Source organism: Mytilus californianus, unplaced genomic scaffold, assembly GCF_021869535.1.
Source record: "Mytilus californianus isolate M0D057914Y unplaced genomic scaffold, xbMytCali1.0.p SCAF_3, whole genome shotgun sequence".
Classification (NCBI taxonomy): domain Eukaryota; kingdom Metazoa; phylum Mollusca; class Bivalvia; order Mytilida; family Mytilidae; genus Mytilus; species Mytilus californianus.
The window spans coordinates 53,190,955-53,211,140 of record NW_026262679.1 but is presented as its reverse complement, the minus strand read 5'-3'; the positions used below and the strand labels follow the sequence as shown (position 1 = coordinate 53,211,140).

Sequence of the window (20,186 nt, the reverse complement as noted above, 5' to 3'; positions counted from 1 at the left end):
AAAACAGCAGTAAAACATTAAAAGAAAAGACGCACTATAAAAGCAAATAATTGAAAATGGCTTAACTCTGACAAAACAATTAACGAGTTACAAAAAATACAATTATAAACATAAGTATACTTCGCGACACAGTATTAATACAATAATAAAACGAATTTGCAGTATAACATAGACGTTACAGTTAATAATAAAAAAGGAGGACACATGATACAACTATTGCGACAAAATGACGTTAGATAAACCACTTTAAATTTCGCATGTAAAGTCAAATTTAAGAATAATAATTTTGTCGTTGGAAGTACGGAGAAATGGAAATAAAATGTGTTTTAAATGCATTGTTGACTTTCGAAAAGCCTTCGATAAAGTCATGCTCATTGGTAGTATCTATAAACTGCAACTTTATAATACAACTAATTATTTTTTATAGAATATTGACGTCTATGTATACTAATGGTAGGTTATGTATAAAAGTGGATGATAAAATGACTTTTACTTTTTATAATAAAATTGAGAATAAAAATGGGGAATGTGTCAAAGAGACAACAACCCGACCGTAGAAAAATACAACAGCAGAAGGTCACCAACAGGTCTTCAATGTAGCGAGAAATTCCCGCTAATTATAAGTTATTCAAATCATTTTAAAATCACTGATGATAAGTATGGCTAGTGAACATTTCCGAAGGAACAATATTGTACCTTCAACATCATGTGTCATTTTATAGTTGCTGAGTTCTTCGTTGCACACATCAACAGGAATAAAAAGGTTATCATCATTTGTTGCATGCTTATCATTCGTGTGGTGATCAAGTTTGCCACTGTCACCTAAATTTGTTGTATAAACGTTACAATTAACAAAAAAAACGTAATAATTTATAATTAATACTAGTTTATCTGTTAAAATAAAGCTTTTTTTGCATCTGAATGTATTTGCCAATTAGAAAAACTTTGCCTCTAATGCTGATTGATATCAATGCAGTAATTATGCAATCGAATTATGTAAAGTAAACTTATATAAATATCACATTTACAATACTTCCTTTAATACTTTTCTTTTTCAAAAACAGTCTACAGTGAAAAAACGTAAAACGATTTAAGGTAGATCATTACTGAATTTTTTTCTCAGACATAATTTTCTTATACATAGCCACAATTTAGTAGAAAATCAAAAGAAAAAGGGTGAAAATAAATCTCGTTTTCTTGCGAAAAATGGAAATTTCATTATCATTCCTTTAAAGAAAATTCACCAAATAAGTTATCTTCCGTTAATTAGCTCAGTTGACAAATTGAATCAAACAAAGACTGATATCCGGTTTTTACAATAACACTTATTTTTTCAATGATATAATGCACTTATTTACATTTATCAAACAAGAGTTTTAAAAATGAATAGCATTTATGTCTCAAAATTTGCAGTTTTAAATAAAGAACTTTGTCGCTTGTGTGCTGCTATTTTACAATTCAAGATGGCGATATACAGATATATAGTGATGATCTACCTAATTCAAAGATATAAGGCTTAAAAATGTGTTCCGTCTACGTAAGACTCATTAGGGTCGCTCCTATCGAAAATGTGAAAATGCCTAATGAAGAACAAAGTTAAAGTAAACTTATTTCATTTCGTTTTGCCAAAAACAATTTGATAAAATATCAAATATATAAATATGGACATTTTACTGATTCTATGGTATTTATCCCTTTCTGAGCACAATATTGATCAACATTTTACCAAACGTGGGTCATTTGATCGAAGTCCTTCCTTAGTCGAAATATAATAATGACGACAAATATTTTGCTTTCCTCTGAATTTTATATAATGACGTCATTGGAATAGGTGATCATGCCCGATGAAGTCAGACAAGAAGAGCATGACTTTTTGTAAATAATCTAAACAAATTATCAAATTTTATTGGAATCATTAGATTAACAGATTCCACAACTATATCTCGTGTTATAAGATATTTCCCAACTATCAACCGTAGACATTATTTTTTTAACATAGATTTACATATGCGTTACTTTAAACTATAACTGTAAAGGTATCTCTTTATGAGAGATAATCATAAATTATATAATTTCTATTATCAGTTACCTTTTGGCTGGAGTGACTGGTAGTGGTTTTCGAAAATGTGCCCAAGAAGAATAGGATTACCGGAAAAACCATCACAACCAGTTACCCAAAGGACACTATCCTCATTATTGGTACTGGGGGCACTGGTGACAATAACTATGTCTCTCTGTAGCATTCTGGACATTCCAATGACCACAACATGGTCTGCGTACTCTCCATTCTGTAACATCCTGTCACAGTAGTCCGGAAAATTGTCTTCAACGAAGTTTTCTAATAACACAATGCCTTGACTGCCCTATTGATTGAAAGAAAGCTACTTACATAAGTCTTTATTAACTACTGTACATTGAAATTGATTAATACAAAACAAATACTTTTATAACTACATTTTATCAAAAATCATCATGATCATAACATACATTTTTTATTTATTTTATTGTTTTTTGTCAATACCTATTATTTAGCATTGTACTATATTAACTGTAAATGATTTATTTAAACATCTGCAGAAAAAAGCATTCTGGTTGATATGAAAGTCTTAACTGATGCTTATTCTTTTATCAGTTTGTAAATCTTTAAATATTAAATTGCATTAATCACAGGTATTACGGGCAGTTACGTCAATTCCAAATTAATATTCTGTCGGAAGTATTTTTGATGGTATTTGTGTGTTAATAGCTTCTTAACTGATTTAAATCATATATTTAAGTTGTGCTGATGCGCCACTAACGTTGCCAACGGTTTTGATTTGTCCCCTGAAAACATGTCCAACTAATTCTTTATGTTTCTGTCCATGGAGGAGTTTGATAATTAGTGAATGTATTTAACAAGTAAATTAGTTTACCTCAAAACTAGGATGTGTTGATATGTAGTTTACAACATTTGTTCTTAATTGTTCGGGAGACATAACGTCTGCGCCAATTCTATCTAGCTGGCATGTGATTGCTTCAAAAAAACAATTCCCATTCCCTGGTGTTTGACCTCTGTATTCTAAGCCATGGGATGAACAGTTCCTCTTAAGTCTCTCAACTATTAATGTTTGTTCCTCGTTTGAAGCTATGGATTGCTTTATAGCAATTTGTAGTTCATCAGGTGTTTGGAATGATTTCCCTTAATATTAGAATATAAGGTTAAAATTTCTTCACTACAAATTTACCGCTAAATGACATTGTTTATACATACTTATGTGTATTCAATTGTAATAAAAACGTATCATTGAAAATATTACTTGTTTATTCAGGGATCATTTGACAGATTTGTTAAGAGTGATATGATTCTGGGTAAACTCTGAATTTTACAATAAAATATGAATTATGATTCTTTCATTTCTTTGTGAGGTTGTTGACATTCACCTCTTTAGAATTATAAATTAACTTTTTCAGACCTTCTGCTCTGAAATATTTGTATCACAAAAGTCTGACATTTTTGGCTATTCATAAATTTATTCAAAAACAATATTTGACTTTGTTATTCATGATTATTGAAAGCAATGATAATATGCTGGTGGTTGACTGGTTTTGTGTAAATTATTTTGTTTTGAATTAAACAAATAAAATGAAGATACAGAACCAAAAACATTCTAAAATTTGAATGATGGCAGCAACTAGATGCATGTAATTGGTATTGACATTTTGTTTTAGAAAATGTGTGTGGAGGTGTGTATGTGTGTTGGTATGTTGGTGTGTGTATGTGTGTTGGTGTGTTGGTGTGTATGTGGGTGTGCTGGTATGTGTGTGTGGGGTGGTAAAAATTTGATATGAGTCCTTTCTTTTTACTAATAAAGGGCATCATAAGAAAATTGAAATAAAACACTGATCAGTATTAAGTGAACTGCCAAAGTGTGTTATGTACACTAGTTTTGAGATAATAAACAAATGATAAAGTAAGGAATAAACCGCAAACCAATTCCGTGTAATGATGTTTGTCTTGTTCCCGATTTTGTGTTTATTGTCGTGGCTTTGTCAATTTGGTTATGACAAGTGGATTTGATTAAATGCCTTTTGAATTTTCTGTTTTTCAGTTTCCAATTTGCGTGCCAACAGATATATTCAACTACAAAAGTCTACAGTATTAACATAAAAATAACACTACTGTGTTATAAATGTATATCTATAATATAATACAGATAAAGAAATAAATCACCTGATGCTAAGCATATCTTTTCTTTCATCTCATTTGCTTTTTCTGTTAAGGTTTGTGCGTGGCGAAGAATATACTGTTTTGAATTTGTATTACATGCTAAAATGGTAGGGAAATATAATATTTGTGCGTGTAATTTCCTAGAATAAATCATATTTTTTCAATTTGCATATGTACACAAAAAAACAAAAACAGTAACAATTTTCGATTTGTTGGAATAAGATACTAATTTTGAAACACTTTTAAAAAAAATATATACGCAGTCGCTGAGCCATTACAAATTGGCCAAGGATAATTGATCGTAGCTGAATAAAGTTTTAAAAAATGAAGAGCATATTATCCATGCCATCGGTCGTTGTAAAATATTTAGCATAAAAGGTCAATCCGTGGTAAAATCAGTATAAATTCAAGCCTAAATGAATTATTTCTCAATTGTATGATCTAAACAGCGTAATCTATACAATACTGTATGAAAAATATCACGACATTTGTGGCGGTTTGGGCATAAATGAGAAAACACAATTCATACCCAATTCTCTGGCTTTTTTCTCCAAAGAGGTTGCCTCAATATATATGGCTTCAATCTGTTTTTTAACTTCTTCCTTTTCTTCATGTCGCAATTCATGGAGGTCTTCCAAATTAAAGTTTTCCAAACCTGTAAGATATGGAAATGGCGGAATAAATAACGATGTTTCAAATATACACCGCGATAATGTATCATAATTTGACATTCCTTAACTATAATTTTGGAATTTGTGCAGTTTTTCTAGTTTTTGAAGTATTTGATTTGTACTATCAACCCTACGTTTCGAATTCTGATTTTAGGAATTGAATATTGGTCTTAATATGACCTCTACTATGATTAATGAAATAATTATGTTTGAAACTGTAACCATTACCTTCAAAATCGCCTGTTACACCTGTCATATTTCCTCTATTTAATTCACGAACAAAAAACCCTGTAATGAGAATGTGAAATATATCATATTTATTTTTAAAATGTCAACAAAATCTTTTTTTTATTAATTGTATATAACCGGAGAAACCATGAGACCCCTTAAAAGTCATATAATTATATATAGGATGAACAGATTTAACCAAAATGAATTGCAGTTCAGGGTAATAAGAGGTTGCCTAAGACATTATTTGCGTCAGATTACCAAAAGTAAATAAATTATAGGATGGGTATCCAGAGATATCCATAATCATTATCTGTTTATGATGAGCAATATTCATATTCAATATAAATGTTGCGGGAAGTGTTAACCAAATTTAACATCTGGATAGTGTGAAACGAGATAATCGATGCCAATAAAGATTCATTAATTATGAATTGTGACCAGAACCTAAAGTTAATACCTGTGTATGGTGACCAAAGGTAACCACATTCAAAATCTGTAAAGGGTGACCAGAGGTAATTTAAGTAAATATATGTATACGATGACCGGAGGTAATCTCATTCAATAATATGAAAGGGTTACCCAATTCGAAATCTGTGTAGGGGGGCCAGAGGTAAACATATTTAATATCTGTGTAGAATGACCTGAGTTAACCACATTCAATATCTTTTAAATTGACCAACGATATTCATCTTATGAACTGTCACCATAGTTAACATAAGCCAATTTATTGTAGGGTGACCAAAAGTAACCATTTTCAATATCTGTGTTGGATGACCAGAGGTAACCATAGCCAATATCTGTGTGGGTGACCAGAGGTAACCATATGCAATATCTTTGTAAGGTGACCAGAGGTTACCTTAGTCAATATCTGTGTAAGGTGTCCAGAGGTAACCTTATTCAATATCTGTGTAGGGTGACCAGAGGTAACCATATTCACAATTTTGGTAGGGTGACCAGAGGTCACCCTATTTAATATCTTTGTAAGTTGACCAGAAGTAACCATATTCAATATTTTTGTACGGTGACCAGAGGTAATCACATTTAACATCTTTGTAGTGTGACCAGAGATTACCAAATTAAACATCTAAGTAGGGTTAATAAAGGTACCTAAATTCAATATTTATGCATGGTGTCTAAAGATAAATAAATGTATATCTGTGTATGGTGACCCGAGGTAACCACATTAAAAAAAAACAATTGCTATATATATTTGTTGACAACGGCTACATAATTTAATATATGTGTACACCGACCAGAAGTGGCTATATCAATTATAAAAGTAGCGCAAAAAGTGTGCACCGAGATAACCATTGCTAACCAAATTCATTATTTATGAATTGTAACCATAGGTAACATAAGCCAAATTTTTGTAGATTGACCAAAGGTAACCATAGCCAATATCTGTGTGGGTGACCAGAGGTGACCATGTTCAAATTATGCGTAGAGTGACCAGAGGTAACCATACTTAATATATGTGTAGGATGACCAGAGGTAACCACATTCAAACTCTTTTTAGATGATCAAAGATAACCATATGCAATATCTTTGTAAGGTGACCAGAGGTAACCATATTCAAAATTTTAGTAGGGTGACCAGAGGTAACCATATTCAAAATTTTGGTTGGTTGACCAGAGGTTACTATATTCAATATCTTTGTAGGGTGACCAGAGGTAACCATATTCAATATTTTTGGAGGGTGACCAGAGGTAACCACATTCAACATCTTAGTAGTGTGACCAGAGATTACCAAAATAAACATCTTAGTAGGTTTAATAAAAGTACCTACATTCAATATTTATGCATGGTGTCTAAAGATAAATAATTTTATATATGTGTATGGTGACCCGAGGTAACTACATTAAGAAAAGGCAATTGCTATATATTTTTGTTGACAATGGCAACATAATTTAATATATGTGTACATCGACCAGAAGTTGCTATATTAATAATAAAAGTAGCGTAAAAAGTGTGAACCGGGATAACCGATGCTAACCAAATACATTATTTATGAATTGTAACCATAGGTAACATAAGCCAATTTATTGTAGGTTGACCAGAGGTTACCATTTTCAATATCTGTGTAGAGTAACAAGAGCTAACCATACTCAATATATTTGTAGGGTGACCAGAAGTAACCACAATCAATATCTTTTTAGATGACAAAAAAAACCATATCCAATATCTTTGTTAGGTGACCAGAGGTAACCATATTCAAAGTTTTGGTAAGGTGACCAGAGGTTACCATGTTCAAAATATGTGTAGGGTGACCAGAGGTAACCATAGTCAATATATGTGTAGGGAGACCAGAGGTTACCACATATAATATCTTTTTAGGTGACCAAAGATAACCATATGCAATATCTTTGTAAAATGACCAGAGTTAACCTTATTCAATATCTGTGTAGGGTGACCAGAGGTAACCATATTCAAAGTTTTGGTTGGGTGACCAAAGGTAACCTTATTCAATATATGTGTAGGGTGACCAGAGGTAACCATATTCAAAGTTTTGGTTGGGTGACCAGAGGTAACCTTATTCAATATCTGTGTAGGGTGACCAGAGGTTACCATATTCAATATCTTTGGAGGGTGACCAGAGGTAACCACATTCATCATTTTGGCAGTGTGACCAGAGGAAACTATATTCAAAGTTTTGGTTGGGGGACCAGAGGTAACCTTATTCAATATCTGTGTAGGGTGACCAGAGGTAACCATATTCAATATCTTTGGAGGGTGACCAGAGGTAACCACATTCATCATTTTGGCAGTGTGACCAGAGGTAACCATATTTAAAGTTTTGGTTGGGTGACCAGAGGTAACCTTATTCAATATATGTGTAGGGTGACCAGAGGTTACCACATTCAAAAAAGGCAATTGCTATATATATATGTGTGTGTTGACAATGGCAACATAATTCAATGTATGTGTACAGCGACCAGAAGTTGCTATATTAATTATAAAAGTAGCGCAAAAGTGTGAACCGGGATAACATATGCTAACCAAATACATTATTTATGAATTGTAACCATAGGTAACATAAGCCAATTTATTGTAGGTTGACCAGAGGTTACCATTTTCAATATCTGTGTAGAGTAACAAGAGCTAACCATACTCAATATTTTGTAGGGTGACCAGAAGTAACCACAATCAATATCTTTTTAGATGACAAAAAAAAACCATATCCAATATCTTTGTTAGGTGACCAGAGGTAACCATATTCAAAGTTTTGGTAAGGTGACCAGAGGTTACCATGTTCAAAACATGTGTAGGGTGACCAGAGGTAACCATAGTCAATATATGTGTAAGGAGACCAGAGGTTACCACATATAATATCTTTTTAGGTGACCAAAGATAACCATGTGCAATATCTTTGTAAAGTGACCAGAGGTAACCTTATTCAATATCTGTGTAGGGTGACCAGAGGTAACCATATTTAAAGTTTTGGTTGGGTGACCAGAAGTAACCTTATTCAATATATGTGTAGGGTGACCAGAGGTAACCATATTCAAAGTTTTGGTTGGTTGACCAGAGGTAACCTTATTCAATATCTGTGTAGGGTGACCAGAGGTAACCATATTCAAAGTTTTGGTTGGGTGACCAGAGGTCACCCTATTCAATATCTTAGTAGGGTGACCAGAGGTAACCATATTTAAAGTTTTGGTTGGGTGAACAGAAGTAACCTTATTCAATATATGTGTAGGGTGACCAGAGGTAACCATATTCAAAGTTTTGGTTGGGTGACCAGAGGTAACCATATTCAATATCTTTGGAGGGTGACCAGAGGTAACCACATTCATCATCTTGGCAGTGTGACCAGAGATTACCAAAATAAACAGCTTACTAGTAGGTTTAATAAAGGTATCTACATTCAATATTTAAGTATGGTGTCTAAAGATAAATAACTTTATATCTGTGTATTGCGACCCGAGGTTACCACATTCAAAAAAGGCAATTGCTATATATATGTATGTGTGTGTTGACAATGGCAATATAATTCAATGTATGTGTACAGCGACCAGAAGTTGCTATATTAATTATAAAAGTAGCGCAAAAGTGTGAACCGGGATAACCGATGCTTACCAAATTCATTATTTATGAATTGTAACCATAGGTAATATAAGCCAATTTATTGTAGGTTGACCAGAGGTAACCATTTTCAATATCTGTTATTGTTTACCAGAGGTTACCTTTTTCAATATTTGTGTACGTTGATCAGAGGTTACCACGTTCAATTTATGACCGAAGTTTACAAAATTAAATATTTAAGTAGGCTAACTATAGGTAACCAAATTAAATATTTATGCACGGTGACTAGAGGTAATCAAGTTTTCTATCTGTGTAAGATAAGAGGTAACCACATTCAAAATATGTGAAGGGTGACCAGAGGTAACCCAATTCAGTATTTGTGTAGGGTAACTTGAGGTATTTAAAGTTCATAATTCAATATTTTAGTAATTTATGTATGATTAATCATATTAAAACTCTTGCACAGTCATCAGTACATTTTCATTATTACCGGACTTAAGAAAGAACTCACACGATGGGAGCGTTCAAGACATGATTAAGAAGATTCCTGTTGTTCCTTACTTTTTTAATGTTGTTGTAAATTTCTTTTGGTATATCTGTTTACTCCTTGGTTTTGATTGTATTTGTCTTAGTAGGGTGACCAGAGATTACCAAAATCAAGACATATTTAGGGTAACAAGAGGTAGTTAAAGCCAGTATATAGGTTTTGAAACCGAACATAACTCAATTAAAAGTATTTGAAAGATGTCCAGATATAACCGTGATCATTATCTGTGTAGGATGGCAAGTTTATAACTAATTCAAACATCTGTGTTGGGTGACCAGAGGTTTCAATATTCAGTATATGTGAAGGGTGACCAGAGGTAACCATATGCAATATCTTTGTAAGATGACTAGAGGTAACCTTATTCAATATATGTGTAGGGTGACCAGAAAGAACCATATTCAAAATTTTGGTAGGGTGACCAGAGGTCACCATATTCAATATCTTTGTAGGGTGCCCAGAGGTAACCATATTCAACATCATTGTAGAGTGATTAGGGGTTAACCATATACAACATCTTGGTAGGGTGTCCATATATTACCAAATTAAACATCTAAGTAGGGTTATTAAAGTTAAATAAATTCAATAGTTATGCACAGTGTCTAAAGATAAAAAATAGAATATATGTGTAGGGTGACCAGAGGTCACCACAATTAATTATGTAAAAGGTGACAAGGTGCAACAAAATTCAATATCTGTGAAGGCTTGCCGGGTTGACAAGAGGTAACCAAATTCAATATCTTATAATGTTTATTGCAATTCAATACATGTGTTGGGTGACCAGAGGTCACCACAATTAATTATGTACAATTAATTATGTAAAAGGTGACAAGGTGACAAGATGTATAGAAATTCAATATCTGTTTAAGGGCCATTCAATATCTATATCTGTGTCAATTAATTAGAAGAACCACTGTAAATTTATCTGCAAAGGAAGTAAGGTTAATAAAGTTACTATGCATTTTGTATCAAATGACCAGTGTAACTGTATGCACTATTATTTTCTGTATAGGGTGACCAGAGGTAACCAATGGCAGTTTAAAGGTACCCGAGTTCGAGGCATACCATCTTTTTAGTTATATTTCATGAGAGTGCAATATAGGCCATTAGGTTATTTTTTTTTTCTGAAAAATAAGACATATCACTCGTTAATAGAGTTACAGATGAATCTTCTATGCATTTTCAATTGTTTGTTTTGAGTGAATCATTATGATTATTGATTATTTGTGTATTATTTTTTACTTTTTGTACCTCTCTCAACAGTATCCTTTGAAATATGGTGATTCCAGAACTTTGCATTAAGCTCATATCCGTATTGTATAACAGCAATTATAAACTGAGTATACTGCACTGAGTATCCCCTTAGTAACGTACTTTCACTTTAAACCGGAAATCATGTACTATTTTTTGTCGCGTATAGACTCAATTTTAACCGTTTCTGTTCAGGTGACCAGTGGGCACCGTTCAGCGTAACTATCATCCTTGTGACTTGCACTTTTCTGTTTAGGCCCCTTTTCCGGTTTTTATGTTGTTAAACAGTTGTATTTTGGCTTTCCAAATTGTTTGTCTTGAACATACCATAATTATGAGGTGGTGTATAACACCGATCATATGATACGTTTTTGACTACCACTGGTGGTGGACTACCAGTCCCCAATTGTACGAACCTGTGTCCTCTAAACAGTATAGCCAATACTTGGTATTGAACATTATTTTAATAATTCATTCTGTATATTTTCTATTTATAATACTATTGAATAGGGTGCAGCATCCATATGCAAAGTTGCATAACTTTTGATGTTATTGACATTTTTGCTGCTGCTTTTTCTGGTTTCTGTGCATTTTAACGTCTTACATCTTTGACTTTAGGTATCGAGCGTACCTGACGGTTATTTCAGAAACACGTTGTGCGGTCGGAAATCCTATCACACGTTTTTGTACATATCTATGACCACTTTTATATATTTTCTAGTCATTCTAATGTTAATTTTAAATGTATTGAAGAGATAATGGTTTTACTACGTATACTGTGCTTAACCAGGGGTGTTGCCTGTTTTGAACATCAATTATTACAATCCCGTCCTCTTTTCCCCGAATGTGACCTACCGAATTAGCCATCACCGCCGGGGTTTGTACATACATGATCAACACGCACACACGAAAGGTGCCACATGTGGAGCATGATCTGCTTACCCCTCCGGAGCACCTGAGATCCCCCCAGTATTTGGTGGGGTTCGTGTCGCTCAGTTTTTAGTTTTCTATGTTGTGTTTTGTGTACTGTTGGTCTTTTTTTTTTAGCCATGGATTTGTCATTTTATTTTCGACTTATGAGTTTGAATGTCCCTTTGGTATCTTTCGCCTCTCTTTTAGCCTCAATGTTTTTTTTATTTGATCAACTGGTTAAATTTTCAGGCTACTGCCAGAGCCAGTTTTGTATGAGCATACATGTTTATATACAGCGATGGTGCAAGTATGAAGCAGGTGTAGTATCCCCCCCCCCCCTTTGACCAGTTTCAAGAAATGAATTCAAATTTTTTTAAATAGATTTTTCCAGCAAACTTCAAAGTGTGAAATACATATATTTCTATGGTGCTAACCTGGATCATTGTTTTGCTCTAATGGAAAACTTTCAATAATTTCCAAAAGCACAGTATGGGTTATTGTAAACATCCACTTAAAGATCCTCCAAGAACTAATGACGTTGTTTGAAACATGATATCAGAAATGCTTACAACTATATAAAACCTGGTGTTCATGATGGGACTATTACACTTACATAATTAATAAAATTAGTCCTAGGGACATATGGTAATTAGAGAAAAACGGGTCCTTCTTGGAAATCATTTCACACACATTTATATATAAAAGGATAGGTGTATACATAAATAATACAGTTACCCAACAGCACAAATGACCAAAAGGGACAATATACAGTCCTACAACGGTAGACAATTTGTCAAGATCTAAATCCGCCAGAAGTCTATAAAAGATTAGAAAAAAAAGGTCTGCAATTAACAAGAAAATCTCCAAATAACCAAAAGCATTAAGAAATGACATACACAGGCACATAAATAATTGACAGGTTTAAACTAGGTTTTTTAAGATCCCAGCCCATCTCATAATAAACAATAATACTGCAATGCTATATGGTATTATTGGTTCCAGTCTTCATCATTCACATTACTGTAGAATATGACAGCATCTTCCAAATGGACATTTCAAATAACTAATTCTATAATTGTGATTAAAATTAATGCTAACTTTTTCAAAAGTAATTTTGTAAGTGTTGACAACTATAATGCTGATAAAAACATATTTTTATTGTTTTTAAATGAGCAATTTTACAAGGACTCCTTAACATAAGTAATTATCATGGATAAATATTAAAGTACTTAAAAGTTGATGTCAATAGCTGCCTTAAGAATCAGAGTTATCCTGAGTTTTATTAGGGGTTGTGTTGCTGAAACGTCAGTTTTCTGCATAGTGTTTCATGAACTTCTGACAGACTGTTGTTAATTTTTCTTTTGGCAATGATATTGCGGTTTTTTCCCTATGGTTTTTATTGACCATTAAGTATTCTCTACCACTTTTGGACATAAATTAATGTTTCACTGCATGCAGCCGCTACCAAAATAAACAAAAAAAGCTGTTTCAATAAATTGGTTATTTCTATTCTGGGATCATGTCTCATTGCTCAATGGAATACAACAGGTTTATTGGATGGTAGAACAATTTATTCTGGGATCTTGTCTCATTGCTCAATGGAATACAACAGGTTTATTGGATGGTAGAACAATTCATTCTGGGATCCTGTCTCATTGCTCAATGGAATACAACAGGTTTATTGGATGGTAGAACAATTTATTCTGGGATCCTGTCTTATTGCTCAATGGAATATAACATGTTTGTTAGATGGTAAAACAATTAATTCTGGAATAGCATCTAATCCTAATATATGTAGTGAAATATTTAGCTTGCAAATATTTGTTAAATTACAACATCACTTTAAAATTCATGGACAAATACCATTAGTTAAAATCTAAATATAATAACCAAACAAAATTGATTTACATTTAAAATCAGCTGTTAATTAACACTGTGACTGATGTAATAAATGTTTAAATTTTTAAACAATGCATTCTTCAGAACTTAAAGTTGGCCAAGGAGTTCTTCCATCCCTGGCCCTACTGATGTACAGTCACAGCAGAAATTCAGCAAGTACTCCAGGCTATGGTTATTTCATCAAAATTTGACTCTTACAATAACATGACGTATGCAAAGTTATAAAAATACATAGATCAATATTTTTAGGAAATGAGAACTAAGATATGTGGAGTTGCGATCTCAAAGTATTAACCTACATATACCACTATTCTACTGTAACATGGCTGCAGTTAATATTATAGCAGCGATGTCTTAGATATCTATCTATGCTGAACAATTTGCCACATAGCTTGCCTATCAAAATGACGTCATTAGTAATAATCTATCAAACTACATTTTGGATTCTCTAGAAAGCATGAATTTTTTGGGCTATCTGTAAGTTCAGTACTCAAAATCTACGTTGCCCTACATAGCGGGTACGATACTGAACGCAGCCCAGTTGATCACAACATGTTCTAAAAAATTTCCTTTCACTGTTCAAAGGATAAGCTCATCCTTCCATACCACCTGATTGATTTGATTTGTGTTTCATGCCACTTTTAGTACTTTTGGCTATTTCGTGACATTCAGTTTATATTGGTGCTGGAAACTGGAGTGCCCTGAGAGAACCACACACCTTTGACAGAAAAACTGAAAATCCTTGTCAATTAAGAATGGAGTCAAGACCACTTGCCATGTGTGGGGTTCGAACTCACAACGTCAGTGTTGACAGGTGAGTGATACAAAAGTTGAACTACTTATACCACTTGGCCTCGATGCCCCCTCCATATCACCTGATCTCTCTCTATCTTGCTTTTAAAAATAAAACAAAAGTTTTGTTGTAATTGTTGTCTGCATTTATGTCTTTTCATATTTGTTTCAACCATCTTTTTGCTGTTGATTTGTGTTGTTCCTTTATATTTTCTGAATTTCAGACTTGTTATTCCCCTTTTTAATACAGTCTGTTAACAAAGTCTGTTGCAAATGGTTCGTTTTTATTATTTCATACAGCAACAAGATAATAAAATTCAAAATAAATAAATTTTATTTCTAAAGCAAACAATTACTCATACCATGCATTAACATGATTTACAACTGAAATCAGAAAATTTCATTTCAAAACTGATTTATCTTCATAAGGCCGAATTCTGGCTATGTCCATTCCTTATAAATCAAGCAGAACAGTACCATTTAACCCAACCAAAGAGTATATTTTCATGTTATGATTGAGAAACATATCACACACATTGAAAATAAAGTGGGTGATCTCGAGCTCTAGATCAAATTTCTCAAATAAGCAAGAATTTTGTAGCAACAATGTAAATCATTTGTATCTTTATGTATATTTTAAAATGAGCCTGAACCTGATGACTAAAATGTCATAAGTATAAAATATCTTACTAGTGTTAAAAATATGACCAATAGAAAAAAAATAATGTTTATGTTGAAAAAGCATGTTGAGTATTTTAATACATTTTGTTTGACAATTTTTTGGTTATAAAATTCAATGTTCAATTCTAACTTTTCACATTAAAATATAAACATATTCATTTGCCTCACATCATTTATAAAAATTGTTACAACTATAAAAACATTACATAAAACTATATTTTGTGTGACCATAATTATGATAATTATTAAAAATATGAGGTATTACAATGTCTTCAAAGTATAAAAATTTAAAATATTAATCATAAATATATGAAAATAAAACTGAAGAAAATATATGCTGGTGCTTATGAATATTCCATGATGCTTACTTTTTCAATAACATTGCATTTTGAACAGATGAACATTGTTGAACTTCTGCAGCTAAATCTGTCAGCCATATTCAAGACTGTGACATGATAATGTGTATGAATATGAACTCTGCTTTGTAAATGTACTCTACTGCCACTCTGAATGAGCTGACCATACTGAGTATTGGACCCACAATCTCCCACACTCAAGGTGATCAGGATGCAACAACAACGGCAGAAAAGTATTGCATTTTGATATTCAATAAATTATCATAAGTATGTTATCAATTTGAGTAATTATATGCTAGATTCAATTTTTAAACTTCTGTTATTAGTGATTATTATATTTCACTGGCTTTATGGCACTTTTTTGGTTCTGTACGAACTGTAAATACACATGTTCATTGACTTGTCAACAATTTCTGTTTTCAGGTTCTTGATACTGAAGATTCAAGTTATCAAAAACTTTCTTTTCACTATTTGCTGGTAAATTTTTGCCCTGAAATATAAAGTCAGTATATCTATTAAAATAACAAGATAGTAATGTAGTGCAATAACCATAGTATAAATATTTTTCATCTGAAGGGGAAAAACTGTCAAGATGTGTTCCAAAAGTCAATCAATTACAATATTTCCACTATTGCAATAGTTCAAATGCATTCCGGGGTCATAAATGTTTGTAACTTTATATATTTAGTTATTACTAGCAGCTATATTCTGCTTAAGGAATAAAGGAAATTATCTTCTTTTCTGACCCTTTCAAACAAACTTGTTCAATTTGATCAAAATTAGTGACCTTTATTTGACAATTAATTATAATTATCAAAGACACAACATAGGATGGTATATCTAGGTCTATATTATGTTGCATTTCCAGAAACTTGACATCAAATATCTGTCAGATACCAACATATCCCCAAATTTTTTTAACTGAACTTCTTGCAACAAGTCAATTTACTTAAAGGTCTATCAAGAGATATACAAATATCTGTAAGAAATCCAATCAATATTACTATGAAGAATATATCTTTACCTGGGCATCTTTTTTCTTCAATTTACCAGAGTTTATAATGAGCAATTTGGCTTCAAAAACTGACTTATCTTCTTAAAATTGAATGAACTAAACTGAAAAATTTTGTGGTTAAAACATGCTTATAAATAAGAAGATGTGGTATGAGTGCCAATGAGACAACTCTCCATCCAAGTCACAATGTGTAAAAAGTAAACAATTATAGGTCTAAGTACTGCCTTCAACACAGAGCCTTGGCTCACACCGAACAGCAAGCTATAAAGGGCCCCAAAAAGACTAGTGTAAAACAATTAAAACAGGAAAACCAACGGTCTAATCTACATAAAAAACGAGAAACGAGAAACACTTATGAACCACACCAACAAATGACAACCATCGAACAACAGGCTCTTGACTTAGTTTATGTTGTAGCGCTATATTCACATTCAAACTTACTGTTGTAAAGTCATAGAATCCATGGCTGGTTAATTTCCTGTTTAATACCTTTTGAGAATACAATCTGAGGTCTCTATTAAACTGTTTACTGCCTGTCCATCCAACCAAAGCATAATAATATTGACTGTAAGGAGACATAATGAAGTCTACACGACGAGCTATCCAGTCTCTCTCACTCGTAGCAATTGTGAAAGGAGAATTTTCTCCATGACACTTTCTCTGTCTTTTTGCTTTAGGCTCATAATCATCTAAACTGTCTAAGTCTCCTTTAACTTCTTTACATGTTTCCAGTCCATTTGATAAAGGATTTTGAGTATCATTACCACAGACTAAATCTTTAGGGAGCTTACAAATTCCTAACCATTTTTCAAAATGGTCTAATTGTCCTCGTGCAGTTAATTTAAAGTCTTCAGACAAAACTTTTTCATGAAATGTAGACGATTCGTGAGAGCCACATAAAACCATGTTTAGTTTTTCAAGTCTTGTTAACAGTTTTGGTAAAAATCCAGTTTCTTCTCCTTTTGGATGGGTGAACAAAATATCTACATCATGGCCTTGATGTTTCCCCCTTAAAATAAATATTTCATATATATTTTAACAATTCTTCTTGATTAATAATAATGCATTTTAGATCCCCCCCCCCTTTTTACTTGTTATTTCATAGATAATGAACTTCGTTTATTAACACAGAAACATACCTATCATACATTTCATGCATAACAATATACCTCAACAGCAATATAAAGTACCTGGTACAAAGGTCTAGGAAATACAATAATAAGATAAATAACCAGCAGTTCAAATTGAATTAAAAAACACAGCAAAGCAAAACTGACAAAATATTATGACTGCTGAACAAGATTGCTTTTTACTTGCTTAAAATAGACGAGATAAAATTGAGAATGGAAACGGGGAATGTGTCAAACAGACTACCTGACCATAGAGCAGAAAACTGCTCAAGGCCACCCATGAGAGCATTTAACTTTCTGGTCTGTGTATAAATAAGGTGATATATTGGACAGAACACTTGAAAATAAATTATAAACAGAACTGTGAGTGAACTCACAAAATGTTACCCATCCCATACTATTAGTAGACTGAGGTAACTAAGCAAATTAGGTCATCAACTATTCAATATCTTAGACAAGGATTATATTCTTTCATGAATATCATTAGGTAGGTAAGCAATATCTTCCAGCAAATTTAGGAGGATTTGTGCTGACAAGATACATGAACAGAGACATAAGGAAAGGGTGATTCCAATATACCAACAAAAAAATTCTGAGGAGGGTGTATAATTATTAGATTTAATATTCTTAAAGAACGTTCAAATTTTTGTGCTTCCTAGAATTATAATTGGTCTCTGGGATTTTTAAATTGTAGTTTCAGAATAATCACATTTCAAATTAGTAGATATAAGGATTTTGTTGGGTACATGAATAAAATTTGAGAGTTTAATAAAACTTGAAATCACCAAATTTTGTACTTTACAATTCAAAGTACTTCACGATACAGGGTAATATATTCTACACAATACCTTCTGAAGCCTCCGGTCAGTTGTACTATTATTCCAGGTAGTATTTTCTCTGCCTCTGTTTTGATAATTTCTGTGAATCCATAGGCCTCATCAGCTTTCACTGGGTTCATCAAATCATCATGAAATGCGAGACCTTTCAAAATTATCATTACATTCAATTATTTGCTACCAAACTGACATATGAAGTGGTAGAAAATCTAAAGAGTCAAGGGTGATGGGAGATTACACATTTTTGAAAAATCATGATTACAATTGGACATTACATTAAGAATTTTCATTGGCATCAACTTTATAGTATATATAAGCATGAAAGGTTAGCTTCTGCACTTACCCAATTCTGCCGAAAGTCTTAAAGAGATATTTTATTAAAAGCGAAGATGTAAGTTTTTCAGATAATTGTTGAACAACTCCTATGAATTATCAAGTTGAAGAGAAGCAATTAAAGCACGTTGTTGTGATCAATGGATATTTCCTAGAAATGTTGTTGTCTCATGTTCATCCACCAAATATTCTTTTTTTCTACCACAAAATAAATAGTTTTGACTGATATTGGTATAGAATACTTTATTTTTGGTGACTGTGTGCAGGGCCATCTAAGCCCAAACAGTGTTCATTCTCTTGTCAAAAGCACTGATTTTTAAAATTGAAAATATTTAAAACAGGTTTTAAATGTAATATGCCTTCCTTAATTTTTAACTAATGCATCGATATAAATTTATTACTGGCACTTATTTATATTTTTTTTGGTTAAAATATTTAGAATGCATACCCCACTGTACCCTCCAATCTTTAGATGTATCAGTACTCTCTTGTGCATCTTTAATTGATGTCCAACCTCTCTCTATCCATTTCTTAGCTGTGGAAGGTCCAACTCCAAAAACACTGGTGAACATCTGTATTAAATAGATTCTTCCTATTATGATTGATATAGAATATAACAGCATAAACCATCCACATGTTAACCAGTTTTCTTGCATCCAGTCAGTTCAATTTAAATCTATAGTGCATGGGCATCATAAGTATTCATCAACTGCAATCTTTTGCTAACAACAGTTTTTCTAAAAATTCTTATAGGTAAGATTTTAATCAACTTAGTGCCACTAGAAAGAGCATTGTGTCATATTTGATTGTTTATTTGGTTAAAATGTTGTGAACAAAGCATATTCTACTGTGTGATAATTTAAACAGAAGTTTTATTCATTGTCAGGAAATTTGAAGTTTATTATAACTTAAATAAATTCATAAATTATTTCCAGTGTGTTAACCGTGTTTACATCAGAAGAAAACAAAAACAACTGAATACAAAAACTATCACCAAATAAACAAATAAAATCTATACATTTCTTCATCTTTCAACACCCAATTTGTAAAAATCCATACACAAACACCTGAAATATTATATTTTGAAAAAATATGTTTTTAAATGATTATACATAGGTTGATAATTGCTAGATTAAGTGAAGAATATTTATGTCCATCCACAGTATGTCAAAAACTATCAAAAAATTGCTAAACAACCAAATCAGTACGGTAATTTAGAAATTTTGGCACAGTTTTTAGTAAATCAATTCAAGCATACTTAAGTTATAGTACAGTGTGTCAAAAATTTTCTTAATTCAGTTCAGA

General features: G+C 32.3%; 1 protein-coding gene and 1 long non-coding RNA gene across 2 annotated transcripts in view; both read right to left on the bottom strand.

The window, feature by feature from the left end:
• Positions 1–4,463: 4,463 nt before the first annotated feature.
• Positions 4,464–11,007, bottom strand: LOC127734886 (uncharacterized). Its single transcript, XR_007997807.1, has 3 exons — positions 10,928–11,007; positions 5,107–5,166; positions 4,464–4,862 (listed from the first exon to the last, which is right to left on the bottom strand). It is a non-coding gene; the product is annotated as an uncharacterized LOC127734886 (long non-coding RNA).
• Positions 11,008–14,846: 3,839 nt separating this feature from the next.
• Positions 14,847–20,186, bottom strand: part of LOC127734866 (DNA-directed DNA/RNA polymerase mu-like) — a 66,721-nt gene continuing 61,381 nt past the window's right edge. The window contains exons 6-9 of the mRNA XM_052244910.1: positions 19,330–19,453; positions 18,561–18,693; positions 17,024–17,591; positions 14,847–16,057 (exon numbers count right to left, since the gene is read on the bottom strand). Of these exons, the coding sequence (XP_052100870.1) occupies positions 15,971–16,057; positions 17,024–17,591; positions 18,561–18,693; positions 19,330–19,453 (912 nt within the window). The 3' untranslated portion in view covers positions 14,847–15,970. The remainder of the gene's footprint in view (positions 16,058–17,023; positions 17,592–18,560; positions 18,694–19,329; positions 19,454–20,186) is intronic.